Here is a 14,445-nt window from a genome sequence, read left to right as displayed (position 1 = left end):
GTTGGTATTCAAGTGGGAATGAGAGGACAAGAGAGCTGGTCTTTCTGGCCATTGGCTTTAGGGGGCAGGGAGTACCCCCACTTTGGGCAGGGCTTGATAAATTCCTCCACATCCAGGCTTTTTCGCTCTTGCTGTCCTAAAGACCATTGACCAGGGCAAGACAAATTGAACATTCGGTCTCAAGCCAGAATTAGAGTTTGGCCTGGGGCCTTGGTGTGTGAGGGTAAAAATGAGCTCCCTCTCTCTTCAGAATTGAGTTCAGGGCAGGAGGGCTTCCTGCAGCGGACTCACTTCCCGTCTGCATGCAGCCAGCCCACAGGATAGGCTTCAGAGCAGCTCACATGATGGTCGGGACTCTGAAGAAGCCTACACACTCCTGAGGCAAGATGTGTGTGTGTCACAGGCTAAAGCCTGCCAGGTGTATCACAGCCTGCCTGAGACCAGGCCTTCCACTGGGTACGGGGGGACAGTGAGGTGAGTCACTCATGGTGCCTGCCCCAAGGTGCTCGATGTAGTTGGGGCAATGAAAACAACTATAAATGTATATAGTGCTTTCTGCTTTCCAGATCTCCCCCCACCCCACCCCCCGAAGTTTCTGGGCAGGGGAAGGGAGCGGCTGTAGGCGGAGCATCGGAGAGGTGCTAAGTCCGGGGGCTGGAAGCCGCCCTCATCCTCCTCCGGGGAGGAGGGGGCTATGTGCTTCCCGTGCAGTGACAGGAGCTGCCGTGGCAGGGCCTGAGCTGAGTGCCCGCACGCATGCCCTCTCACCGAGCCCCCCGCAGGCCCGTGGCGGTAGGCGAGGCTCCCCCGCAGCTCCCAGAAGGGAAGGCACCCGCCGGAGGCCCCGCAGCTGCAGGTGCTTTGCACGTGGTCTGCCCGCACCCTGGTCCTCTGGAGCCCCAGACTGGAGGTGAGGGGTTGGGTGCTACCCTGGGCATGTGGTGCTAGGAAACCACTGGGAACCTAGGAACACTGCACGCTGCCTGCGGAGTGAAGCTTTGTCTTGTCAGTGCTGGGAACCAGGGGAAGGTTATGGAAGGAAGTTGTGGTCAAAGCTGTGCCTCCAAGGCCTGTTGGAGGCCTGCCTGGGGCTTGTCAGGCTCCCTTTCCTGGAGGGCGTGCCTTTTAGACTTTGGACCCTGGTCTTGTCTCTTTTGGGGCTTGGGAGAGGGGGGGATCGTGTTCTGATAGTAGGCGGGTAACTTTTCTGAGGAGCAGAAAATGCTTTTTCCAGAAGCCCTTCTGGGCTCATGGAAGGGAAAGGACAGAAGTGGGCCTGGCTGTGATGCCAGGTGTTGGCCTTTCCTCAGGCAGCTCAGGCCTCCGAGGGAGGCTCGAGTCAGTCAGGCACCACAGTCCCCTCTGGAGCTGGAGCCCGGCCCCGGCGCTTGCCCTCTCCTAGCCCACGAGCGCAGGCTTGATGCCATGTTCCTGCTTAGGGACACAGATGGTCAGAAGGCTTTTCTTTTTTTGGACTCTAACCTAAATATTTCCGCTGTTCTGTAACGTCAGATTTTTGTTGTTGCTCATGGAAATTTGGGGTAGGGACAGACAGGAGTTTTAGATCGCTCAGAAGACCCTTAAAGAGGTCCCTTCTCCGCATGTGACTTCCTCAGTGTCCAGCCTCTTCCCCGTCTTCTCGGGGCTGAGCACTGCTCCCCACCTCCGGCTCAGGAGTTTGGTGTGTCAGGGGCAAGACACGTTGCTCCAGGTGGGCTCTTTCCATGATACGTGTCACTGTGTTGGCCTCGCAGAGTACATCGTCTGTGGCACTGAGCCCTGGGGTCCTGAGGACACCCACACGAGCTGTAACTGGAATTCTGCCAGGCAGGCCAGTTCCCCAAATACCTCTTCTCTCCCATCGTGTCAGAAGTGCCGCCATTAGATGCGTCCCTTTCCGTGACCAGGATGGCGTCTCACGCTGCACCCCTCCTTCGTCGAGGGAGCACTCAGAGCTCACCGGCTGCAGTGGTTTCTCAGTGGTGGGGCCAGTCATTTCTTGCTCCCTTTCTCGGAGACGAAGCTCTCTAGACAGCTTGTGTCTAGAAACCCAGCTGGGGAGACTAATGACAGGCAACCTCAGGGCCCCCGAGTCAGGGGCCTTCTTTCTGGCACCTCCCAGGAATCCCAGGTGGCTCTGGCTGGCTCGTGTGCTGTCTCCCACCCTCAGATGCACTTCCTTCCCAGGGGCTTAAGGAAGCCAAGTGAATGCTTGCTTGAGGTGGGAGTCCTCTGCCTTTGTCCCCCCTTGGCTTCGGGTGAATTTCTAGTGAGGCACGAGCCCCCTTTGTCGGGCAGATTTCATCTACTTCAGCCCTTGGCAGGGCTCGCCTTGCTTACGTAGCCCGGAGTGTTTCTGAGCTCAGGCCTTTCCCCCGGGCGCGGTCTGCTGGCCTGAGAGGCCGGTGGGGTCCCCGCCACACCTTCGAGAGGATGGGACGGGACGGGACAGGACGGGCTCTGTCCTAATTAGGGTGAGGGCACTTCTAGGAGCGGTGAGGCTGATGGGCCCGGCGCAGCCTGTTCACTCCGCAGCCCCACACGCTGGTCTCTGTGCCGTGTAGCATTCACGGAGGGGCCTGTACGACTCGTTACCCGCTCCAGGCAGAGTAGGAAGGGTAGCCTGGTCTGGGGAGGAAGCAGCCAGTTCCAGACTGAGGCCCAGGACTGTTCGAGAAGGGGCTTCTGTCATGCAGGAGTAAGGTGGCCCTGCTCAGCCTCAGCCTGGGGTGGGGAACGCAGGAGGCATGGAGAAGGCCGAGTGTAGTTGTGCGTAGAAAACCTTTCTTTTCCCACTGCACGGTTACACACATGACATTGGACTCCTGGCTGTAGCTTACTGTCACTCTGGTCTGGTGATGGCCAAGGTAGTTTTTAGATATCAATTTAAAATACCTATCTATTTACTGTTTTTTTCTGAATACGCAAGTGTAAATAGTATAATTTGCAGTGCAAAGTTCTTGGCAATAACTTTATGTTGTATATTATGTTGAAAAACATTGGCAAACGCGGCCGCCACGGATTGTCCTTCCCCTCTGGGGCAATGATGACATGTAGGACTCTGAACTTTAAACCTTCAGCGTGGTTGAAGCAGCAGCCTGCATGTGTGGACTGTCACCAGTGCCTCGCCCAGAGATGCCTGGCCTTCATCCAAAGGGACTCTCTGCCACCCCAGCGCCCACACTGTGGCTCCTCGCACTGACTGTCGGACTCTGCCGTAGACTCACCCTCTCGTCTGGCTGCTGCGGTTCGTCTGTAATGCCCTGACATGTTGCATTCTCTCCACTTGGATGAATACAAATAAAAGCTTCTGTCTTAAACCGCCATGGACCCGCTCTGGCTCAGTGAAGCGGCCGCTCTGATGAGACGGTCAAGCGCAGACCGTCCTCCTGGCCCTTAGAACTCTCTGCTGCTTCTCTGCTAACGGTGCAGAAAGTTTCCTGAACCTGAAACTTCCAGCCTGGCACTCTGACCCAGCAAGTGGTGAGCTGTGGGTGCCAAGCGAGGGCCGAATTCTAAACCTTAGAATTTACTGGGCGCTTTGCACACATCTCACTCCTACTGCTCACACCTGTTCCCCAGGGCTGGCAGTACCCGCACATGGCAGATTAGGACCCTAAAGCTCACAGATAGATAAAAATACAGAACTTCTAAATGGCAGCTACCATCTGCCAAGCTCTTCCCCCTTGTGAGGGTCCTGCCGGGGAGCTGCCCCAGTAATGCAGTCTTGATCAGCAAAGACGGCAGCGTGGAGGACAGAGAAGGCAGAGCCAGGCCAGGGCCTGCAGCTGCCCTCCAGGTAAGTGCGGCCGCTGGGTGGACAAGCACTGAGAACCCTGCTTCACTTTGTCACTCAGGGCCCACCTTTCTCCCCGCACGCCACCAAGCTGGATTCACCAGCACGCCGCCACCGGCCAGCTGCGGCTCCCCGTGCAGAGCACACGGGGTGGCAGCTCTCCTGGGAGACTGAGGAAGATGCCTCCTCTCCCCTGGGACTTACTACCAACCAAGGCCCTGGAGATCAGAGGCTCTTGGGTTCAATGGGGCCTGCTACACAGTCCGCCCGGCCCATCATGTGTTTTCACGGACTTTTCCAGCAGCCCCGACAGAGTACAGTCCAGGAGGAAGTGTAGAGGTGGTTGGAACCAGGATCTGAGTTTTCCAGCACAAAGCCCCATGTTCTTTGCTCTTTCTCCCATAGTTTCCTGCCAACTACCCACCTTTCCCTCCCGCCCTTCTCAGCCAGGTTTCCTAAAAATCTACACTTGCCTGTCTCTGCTTCCTCCTCTCGCCCCTCAACTGGCTGCAGGCTGGCCCTCGGCTGCACCCACCCACCTGCGAGTCTGCTCCCACCCTGGGCACCAGCAACCTCCCCGATACCAAATCTGATGAGCCTTTTCTGGTCCTGCCCAGGACCAGATGATGAGCCCCTTTTTCCTCCCAGTGGCCACAGTCATACTCTGTGGCCCCTCTTCCTCCTCAAATGGCACTTCCTAGGCCTGCAGCTAAGCCCTTGCTCACTCCGTACATTCTGTACGATCTTAGCCACTCTCCTGGCTTCCCCTCCCCCGGCAGAGCAGGCCTTCACAACTAGGAGGGACTTCCACACAGCTGTGACAATGGGTCAGGGGAGAAGAGCTGCTAACCAGCCGTAAGTGCACGACGGCGCCCCACACCAAAGCATGATCAGTACCATTGGGGTTCCAAAACACTAGGGTAGAGCTGCCTGCGCACGTCCGAGCATCTGCGGGCTCTGGCCGCCTCCCAGTGGCGTTTCCGGGACTCTTCCTGGGTCTCACCCCCCAACCTCCCCACCCCCCACCCAGTTTCGGTGAATCTCCAGGAACCGTCTCCAATCTGGCCTATTTTATCACCTCTCTTTAGACTCTAAATTTCTCCTCCAACTTTTCTTCCTAAAGGACTGACAAGACACTTCAATTTTTTTTTTTTTTGACACTTCAATTTTTTTAAAAAGCAAGTTGGGTTAAAACTCCCCAATGGTTTCCTTGACCTTCGTGGCCTCAACTTCATTATCCAGTCCTCCCCCAGCGCCCCCCATCAGATCACAGTGCTAACTACCTGTTACAGCTAAATGTCTCGCTGGCTCTCTCTCCAGCAAACCCCTTGGTCAGCAACGCAGAAAACAATCCCTGCCATTACACATCCTTCCTGTCCCCACTAGGCCCTGTATACCTGTTTCAGCACTCAGTGTTCTCAGTCTGGGTCTGAACACCATTAGGGGACCTTCCTGCAGCAGGGCCCATCGGATTCACCTGAGGCCTGCTGTGCCCAGGCTGGGAGGCACATGGACTCCTTTCTCTCCTCTCCCAGCTGTGACGTGAGGATTGCTGCTGCATCCCTGCACTCCCAAACACTAAGACCCTTGGGATTGGAAAAGCTTAGGGCAAGCTGACCTTTCTGGATTCCTGCCCCAGCTGGCCAGGAACATGGATCCCAGAAATAGGTTCTCCAGCCTATGAATGGCAAAGGGGTCCCAGATGTGCTCTGGGGCCGATGTCCAGCACCTGCCGTGGCCCAGGCCCCTCAGGGCACTCACCCGGCTTCGGTGCAGTGGACAGCAGAGTGGGCGGGGGCTTCACTCACCGCCTTCCCTTCTTTGTGGCCTGCATCTCAGCCCGTTTCCATCTGAGGCCAGGTGTAGAAGGGGTCCCGGAGGGCAGGTCGCACAGGGGGAGAACCGCAGGGTTGGGGACATTGCTCTTCTTCCTGCTGCAGAGAAGGGGTGAGGTGGTAAAGAGGGCCAGCTGGTGGCCTGTGTATCCTTACGGGGCAGGGCACAAGAGGATGCCCCCCCACCCCCACCACCAGTGAGTAGAAAGGAGCTTCTGCGAGATGTGTCCTCCATGCCGCCTCTCTTCCTGAAAGTTTCAGCAGAGCAGAAGTGGACCCTGCCTACGACTCCCATTCACATTTTAGACCTGGAATTCCACCTCCTGTCTCTGCCTGGTGAGATGCTTTCATCTTTCCAGGTCTCACTACACCCTTACCTCCTGTAGGACTCCCCTAACCCACCGAATTCACACACAGCACCTCTCCCTGTAAGCATGGCACTTGATTTCGCAGGATCCGTGTTCGCCGTGAGGGCGCAGGCATCAGCCTCACAGAGGAGCAGCTGGTCTAGCCGCACCCCTGCAAAGCCAGCCTCCCAGAGGTACTCGGCGCGCGCTAGCGGGAATGCCTGGTGCCGGCGTGCACCTGTCCGCTGGCGTGCGGGCTGGTCTTCTCGGGCCGTGTGTGTGAGCGGGGGAAATGGGGCAGGAGCATGTAATGATGAAACCGGTTTCTACAAAGTGAGGCTCTTTGTACCAAAATATTTAATGAATATGCTGTTAAAATAAAACCAACAAAAGGAATAGTAATACAGTTTTACTGGTTTATATTTCAATTCATAAAGTTGACACACTGGAACTACCCTAGCACAATTTCCACGCACCTAGTTTTAGATGGGCTTACAGCTGTTTCGGTAACTGAACAAGAAAGACACAAAGCAGTGGAGGGTGTGGTGGGGGGGGTTGCCACTTGTTACCTCCCAGATGACCTCAGCAAGCACTAGGACAGCCACTGGGAAAAGATACAAAACAAGCCCAGTATCTTTATACACAGACCAGTGCGTGCCTCTTAGAACAGCTACCTGTGCCCCGCGTGCGGAGACGAGGAGACCCTCGGCGCCAGCTGTCAGCATACCGCTATATAAGTTAAAAGACTAGGCGATCTTTTATCTTTTTTTTTTTAAAGGTGCTAAAACCTCCATTCCATAGGCTGGAAGTGAGAACCTGCAATCCATCTGAACAACGAGGTCTGCACGCAGCCACGCTCTGGGGAGGGACACGGGCCAGCAGGACGGGGCCTCGGCACGCACATCCCACACCTGCGTTTTCACAAACACACACACACACACAGTGCAGTGTCCTTCTCGCTTGTATGACTTGTGCAAAAACACTAGGAACTTTTTAGTGAGGGAACGTTTCCCAGCTCTTGTGAGGGCCAGGAGGAGGGGGAACCCGACAATCCCGGAGTGAGAGCAAGTGCCCAGATAGCCAAATAATTAGCTTGTGCAGATCAGTCGTGGTCTGGGATTTAAACACTGTCAGTTGGGTGCACTGGGAGAAGATATTTATATATATATATATACACACACACATGACACATGAAGCAAAATAAGATTTGTCCACGTTATGATTAATCCTGTCTCACGTCGGTCAAGTCACCCAGCCCAGCCCCGAGACGTTTTGGCAGCTAACACTGAAGAACAACAGGAACTACGAGAGTTGCATAGAATTGATCAGAAACGTGAATAATGCCGAACCCAAAACCTGTGCATCATGTAGTTTAACAAAACTAGGTGGCTGCAACTACAACCAGGAAACCCTCCGATTTAAAACAAAGTGCTTCTCCACGTCTGCCTGGAGGACCCTACGCTGGCACTGAAGTAGGTAAGAATTATTTGAGTTACTGATCCCTGCCCGCCCCCCACCCCGCAATACATATAATATGTATATTTAAAAAAAAAAGATTAAAGGTTTAGAAAAAAACCAAAAGCCTGAAGGATCCCCAAACTCTGACAACGTCAACTCAGCCCTTGGGCTGGGGGAGGTGGTGACCCACACCAGGAAGAGGCCCGGGCGCTCACCGAGGACGCTTTCCCAGCGCGCCTCCAGAGCGTCACCCAGCCAGCAGGCCTGTCAGCATCAGCAGTTAGGAGAGCCTTACCCTAGAGGCTGCCTGCTTCATGAGCTCTGGTCCAATGACCTACCAACATGCTTCTATGGATCTGACTTAGGTACATTCTGGTCCTGGGACATGTCACAGAATCACACATCTGGCCAAAGAAGGCAACAAAAGGTGTCGTGTTTTCTGAAGGTGTCTGGAGGCAGCCGCTTCGCTCAGCAAGTCTCTTTCCCTTGAACCCCCGTTGCCGTCTTTATGGAGCTCAGCGTTCGGTTAAACCAGGTCTTCTTGGCGGCCTGTACCTCGTTTAGGGCAAGGCCTAAATGGTGCTCCAGGTCCTGCAAGAGGAACGACGTACATGAGCGTGCTGGCTCCGGTGCCGCCGACACTGCCTCCCCAGGGCTGAGCCAAGACAAGACTTTAGCCTATTTACTCTGAGAGGCCTCAGGAAATTCCCCTGGTCTCCAACTGGCATAGAAGGATCTGGAATCCCTAGAGTTCTGGGAGCATTCCTAGTAAAGACCTCTCCATTTCTTGCCTAGTCCCTTTATTAAAAGCAACCTCCTGACCGAGCGCCTCCCTCCCCTGTCCACCTATAACACACCAGGCAGACCGGGCTGGAGCTCCAGCTGAGACCGTGTCATTCTCTTCCAGCAAAGACCTTTAAAGTCTAGACTCCCAGGCCAGACATTTGAGGTGTTTCATGATTCGGACCCAGAGACTCTCGCCAGCTCAGTACCCACCTCCACCCCTAGCTTCCTGACACTCCTCTCTGGGCGGGCCCTCTCCTCCCTCTGCTGCTCGGCCCGCCGCTCCCTCCACCGGGAATGCTCACTGTTCTCTCTCTTCTGCAGCTGCAACCCTTGTTCATTCTTTGACCACAGCTCACATACTGCTGCCTTGGTGGTGCTTTTCCTGATTGTCCTGGACAGTCACACAAGCCATGTCTTAGCTTTGCAACCCCAGCACCTAGAACAGGGCCTGGCAGAGAGCAGATGCCCGGTGAATGTGTGCGATGTGGGAGACCAGGCCCTAAGCTCAGTCCTGAACTTAGACCCTTCCACAAACGGTGCTTAGGGCCCACGCTGCGCTCCATGAGGCCGCTCATGGAATTGGTCACAGAGGATAAAGATGACCAAAGTCAGCCCCGATTTCTTCGTCAGATCCATCAGTAACACGTCCAAAGTCCCAGAGCTAGTTAAGTGACGGGAGCTGGGACTAAGAGGTGGCACTGAGGAAGTCCTCAGACACTGTGCCGAGCCCTTTCTGTGCTGTCTGATTTAGACTTCAAAGCAAACCACCAGATGGGGCCCTTGTCATCTGCATTTGCAGATGAGGAGCCTGAAGTTAAGGAGGCTGTGAGCAAACCCACGTCACAGATGCTGGTGGCGCCGTGGAGATTTCCAAGCAGGTCCCTGCTCCACCGAAAAGATTCCAAGCTTGATGGACAATTCTCATGACGAGAAAGTCCAGTTCGTGACAGGCCAAATACTAATTAAACACCCACTGGTAAATAACAAGTAATGGGCTTCTTCCTAGGATTATGGCCAAAGTTTAAAAGGGGAAAAAAAACCCATACCGCAGACGCCGTTTCTGGGGTCTGCAGCCCACGGCATGGGCTGGCGCGTACCTGTATCTTACACTCGGCCTCCACCAGCTGCAGCTTGGTCTGCGCCAGCTCCAGTTCCATCTCTCTCAGCTGGTTCTTCAGCGTCTCCTTCTCTTCATCCGTGTCCTCATCTAAAACTTCCTTAGCTGAGCTCATGCCCTTTATGCGACCTTCTTTGTTGAAAAATTCCCGGCAGCGCTCACAGTCGTCCACTTTTTGCTGAAAGGGAAAGTCAGATGTGAACGGGCGAGGAGAAGCGGCCCGGCCCGAAAGCGTGGGCCCCTCCTTCCTGGGGAGCCGACAGCCGGCTGCCAGGCTGAGCACCCCAGCTCCCGAAAAGCTGTTCCCTTGGGAACTGGCAGATAGCCGAGTGGGAAAGCCATGCAGCATCCTACACTAAAATCAATCAGAACGTTCTTAGATCTTGGTCTGGTCATCTCACTTCCAAGGAACCTTGGTTAAAAAAAGGAAGATGTGGTGGTGACTAAAGATTTATGTACAAAGATTTTTCACTGCAGAATCAGAGACAGAGAAATAATGGGGGGGATTAACTATCCAACCACTGCGAGAAATTAAATATATGCTGGGCTGCATCTATTTAAGGAAGTACGTACGCAGCCTCTACAAAGTGAGGAATTTTTCATAACATGGTAAAATGGTTAAATGCTGAGTGAACCAGGACACAGAAATGTCTGTAATGCACAGTTACAAATAGACACCACACTTCATTAAAATAAGATGTCCCTGACTGGGAGAAACCTCATTTCATGTTCCTCTAAGAAAATATTCTGCCAATTAAACCACTTTATTTTGAGAGAGGAAGGGCAGAGGGAGAGGAAGAGACAGAATCCCAAGCAGCCTCCACCCCAGCACAGAAGACATGGGGCTCACGCGGGGCTCGATCTCACAACCCTGAGATTGAGACCTGAGCCAAAATCAAGAGCTGGATGCCTGACCGACTGAGCCGCCCGGGTACTCCCAGTTACACCACTTTAGAAGGCCATTAGTTATAAAATATGTCCCAATTTCAGGAGGTAAATGTGAAAAAAATGCGTATCTTTGACTAGCATTTTGTATACTGAAATAAACACAGAATAAGCACTGAAAGAACATACACCAACATGTTAATAACGATATTATCTACCGGCAATATAATTATAAGAGTTTATTTTCTTACTCTTATTTTCAAAAGTTTCTGCAATGAGCATTGCTAGTTTTAGAATCACATAATAAATTAGTAATAAATTACATTAAAAAAAATCTCCACTGCTAGTTAAACACTACTTAGGATGGAGGCCAGGTCTCGTTCCAGGTAAAACGGTGACGTCTGTGAATAAGGCCATGAACCCAGAACTCTCCCACCTTCATCCTTTAGCAAGTTACTTGTCTTGGAATAATTTGAAGAGTGCTCTACTACAGGGACGGCTTAAAGAACACAGCAGCTGCCTGGGTGGCTCAGTCAGTGAAGCGTCTGACTTTGGCTCAGGTCATGATCTCAGGGTTCTGGAATGAGCCCCTCGTGTCAGGAAGCCTGCTTCTCCCTCTGCTCCTCCCCCACTGCTCATGTGCACTCTTGCTCGCTCTCTCAAACAAATAAAATCTTCCAAAAAAATTTTTTTAAATTAAAAAAAAAAAAAAAGCACCAAGTTATAAAAGCCCCTGAATGGGCAACCGAAACATTAAAAACTGAAAGTCCTCATTGGATTTGGATCCATTATAAGAAACTGAGCCCAGAGAGGGAGCTGAGTGCCCTCATTTTACACAACGTAGGGAGTGACAATGACACCCCAGGGTCCTGACCTCTGCACCCCCACCCTGAGCTCAACTGCTGCTGGCAGGCCTCCTTCACCCGCAAGGGACGGCAGTGATCACCTGCTCTACTGACATCTGCAAATCTCGGGTCACTTTTTGTGACAGTCACGTCATCCAGACGATGTTACGTGAGGAAAAGGGCATTTGTATTTCGAGATCTAAAACCAGAGCTCCCGGGTTGTGTCGTACTCCCTTCCAGAGGAAACCAGCAGAGCGTTAGTTTTCAGCCCCAGAGCCAGGCCATGACTGGCCCCTCATCAGGTACGTGCAAGCTTCTCTCACTTTTGAAATCCAAGTAAACCACCCCCTTCCCAAAATCTCTGGGGCTGAGCAAAGCACAATGAGCTAGCTGGTACGGGACAGAAGCTCTTTGGTAAAGGAAAACTTACCCGAATTTTCTCAATTTCCACTTTATTAGCTGTCTGCTGCTTCTCCAATCGTTCACTTAACTGAGAACAAATCTGAAGAAACAAACAAAGTGACAACCTCGTGAGCAGTGTCGTCAGGTGCAGAAGCTGGACCTGGGAGGAATTCTACGGCGAAGCGGAGTGGCCGAGGGCACGCGGTGGGAGGACGAGCCCAGGCTCCCCTGCTCTGCTGCCTCCACCTCCACCGGTCCAGGCCGGGAGCACCCGTCAGCACCACACTCAGCGGCCAACGGTTTATAGACACTTGACAGCCTCACAAGCCGGCCCAAGATCCGAATTTAGGAAAGAACAAGACCAGTTTAGTTACGTTCTTAAAACTCAACCTGCCAGGGAAAGGAGTGGTTCTACAGCATGTGACCACGCGTGAACACGAGGCCGTAAGGACAGGGTGGCTTTCATTTATTAAATGCCTGTTTATATGCTGGGCACTATGCCAGGCTCTCTACAGACCTCATCTTATGAAATCCTCTCGACAGTTCTCTGAAACAGTGATAGTTTCTCTGTGTCAGTGCGGAGAAGCAGTGAAGTCACTTGCCCAGTGAAGTCACCAGTCAGTGTAGGTGGCAGGTGGGTGTGGAGGGGACACATTTATCCAGACAAGCAGGGCTTCCAGAAAACACACCCACTTACAGGGTGCTCAGACTCACCTGCTTGTAGTCACCAATGATAGAACTGTTTTTTCTAATCTCAGATTCTGCTTTGTCAAGTTCCCGACGACACATTTCTTTTAACTGCACACATTTAAAAAAAAAAAAAAAGGAAAAGGAAAAGTGAATGTTTTAAGGGAAATATAAAGCCCCGGCACCGGCTGCTTCATTACGGGCTTTCCAAAAAGTACCTGACTACTCTGGCAGGGCTGCATTTCAACCACGTGGTCTCGATGCCAGGAGAGGGAGAGAAAAGTCAAAACTCCCAAAAGATCAAACCCCATTTTGGAGTGGGGCTTTTGCTAAGGTTCCTCCCTGCCTATGAACTTGAGCTGAGGAGGCAGCACAGACCCAACGGACTAAAGCTCATCAGAGGACTGCTGTGTCTTCGGAACAGAGACAGGGCCTCATCGTCTCTCACCTCAGGCCATCCTACCAGAGACCAGAGAGTGTCACCATCATGGAGAACCACGGGGGGAAGAAGGGGCAGGGTACGCAGCATACTGTGTCCCCAGTGACTGTGGAGAGCTGGCTCAAGACAGGCTTTGCAGAGTCTGCTCTGTGGGAGAGATGCCAGGGGACAGGTAGGGGAAGAGTCAGACATCATGTCTGCTTTCCTTCTGCAGAAATGCTCTCTTTGTCACATTCAATTGCTGACACACAGGAATTTCTCTTGTCCCAAGGAAGGATGGGCTTTGCCCCAGTGTCTTCTCTTATGCTCTAATTATTAACTAGTACACTTTACACAGTAACTAGAAAAAGCCTTGGGAGAGAAACTGAAGCCAGCTGTCTGTGGTTCCCCAGCGCCAACAGGAAGCCGCCAGCTAGACTCGAGACTCTCAGGCACGTACAAGACACAGAGGCGCGTGGGAGGGGCAGAGCTCCCCTCACCTGAGTGGACTCATCTTCCAGCCGTCTTTTCTCTTCTTCAGCATCAATCAACTTCTGTTTGGTCATAAGCAACTCCTTATTGAGTGCATCTGCCTTCTCTTCAGCCTGAAACATGTAAAAGACGCTGTCACAGAACAAGAACTGAGAACCAGATGGGATCTGAATTGCTCAGGACAATCCCTTTTTAATGTGACAGAGAAAGTGAGCCAGAGAGCGGAAAGATGCCCGAGGTCACATGGAGACTGCCTGGCCCAGGCTCTTGCACAGACATAGCGCGGGACAGCGGTGAGAAGCTCAGCCTTTGGCATCAGACAGCCTGGGTTCGGCTCCCATTGTTCTCTGACCATGTGCCACTTGGACAAGTCACTGCGAATCTTTCTGAGCTTTGGGCCTGTCACCTGAGGGATAAGGCACAGGAAGGACTCAGCACAGCACCTTGCAGACAGTAAACACTCAATAAAAGGTAGTGGTCATGAACACTAACAGTAATAATAAATCCTGGTTTTCTTCCCCAAGACTCAGTGTCTCCTCTGCTTCCTCAAACAAGGTCTACATTTCATTCTCATCACGTGATAAAGGAGGCCGCCTCTTTCCCGGCACTCGCTTACCCATGATCTGAAACGGCCCCACCCCAGTTCTTTTTGAAAACATGCAAAGGTCTGGTGGGCAGATCTGGCGGCCTAAGTGAAAATGAGACACTGGTGCCTGACGCAGGAGTCCCCAGCACTTGGCATTCCATGGGTAACTGAAGATGAGCACGTCAGAGCGCAGCCACAGAGCGGGGCCGAAGCTCCTAGAGTTCCACAGCATCAGACAGAGAGAGTCTCTGCTGGCTCCTTATACACAGCCCTCTTTTTAACAATGAATGGTGGTGGATTAAACAGTTTCTGAAATTAAACAGAGTTTCTGATGTCACTAGCTGAAGAGGTGTCACGGAGCCCCTGCACTTTGCACCACACCACACTTGCTCTGAAGTATCTTCTCTGGGAGGAGAAGGAGCGGCAGGGCTGGGGCCTTACACGGAGAACGGAGGATGGCTTGATAACGCGACCTCAAACGGCCATGCATCATGGCAAGTTGCACATGTGAGCAGTTAAGTGGGGTCTTAGAGTTAGTTAAGGCCTGTCCTGTCTGGGCTGTGGCCTGTCAGCTCCTTCTCTACCTCTAACCCAAGAAACAATGAAAGGAAATGAGAACTGAGAAACAGAGGAAATATCTAGTAAGAAGAACTAAGTCCTGTTACAGATTGGGTTTTCTTCAATCTTTCTCCTCTCTTCCCGGACTCCCTTACCATCTCCTGAGCAGTGCTCTGGAGCCGGAGCACACGTACGTTCTCTCGGTCACCCAGCATCACTATCGTGGTAGGGAT

At 52.8% G+C, this 14,445-nt stretch overlaps 2 protein-coding genes across 2 annotated transcripts in view; one reads left to right on the top strand and one right to left on the bottom strand.

Annotated features, from left to right (window-relative positions):
- Positions 1-3,325, top strand: part of STRBP (spermatid perinuclear RNA binding protein) — a 150,099-nt gene extending 146,774 nt beyond the window's left edge. Inside the window, exon 19 of the transcript XR_013967687.1 lies at positions 3,058-3,325. The gene's annotated coding sequence lies outside the window, so the exon portion shown is untranslated. The remainder of the gene's footprint in view (positions 1-3,057) is intronic.
- A 2,981-nt stretch (positions 3,326-6,306) lies between these two features.
- Positions 6,307-14,445, bottom strand: part of RABGAP1 (RAB GTPase activating protein 1) — a 153,487-nt gene continuing 145,348 nt past the window's right edge. The window contains exons 22-26 of the mRNA XM_080819472.1: positions 13,077-13,181; positions 12,186-12,269; positions 11,500-11,571; positions 9,320-9,517; positions 6,307-8,027 (exon numbers count right to left, since the gene is read on the bottom strand). Of these exons, the coding sequence (XP_080675598.1) occupies positions 7,905-8,027; positions 9,320-9,517; positions 11,500-11,571; positions 12,186-12,269; positions 13,077-13,181 (582 nt within the window). The 3' untranslated portion in view covers positions 6,307-7,904. The remainder of the gene's footprint in view (positions 8,028-9,319; positions 9,518-11,499; positions 11,572-12,185; positions 12,270-13,076; positions 13,182-14,445) is intronic.

This window comes from Martes martes (genome assembly GCF_963455335.1).
Source record: "Martes martes genome assembly, chromosome: 12".
Lineage (NCBI taxonomy): Eukaryota > Metazoa > Chordata > Mammalia > Carnivora > Mustelidae > Martes > Martes martes.
Note: the sequence above shows the minus strand (reverse complement) of the source record. Positions and strands in the feature narration are given on the sequence as shown.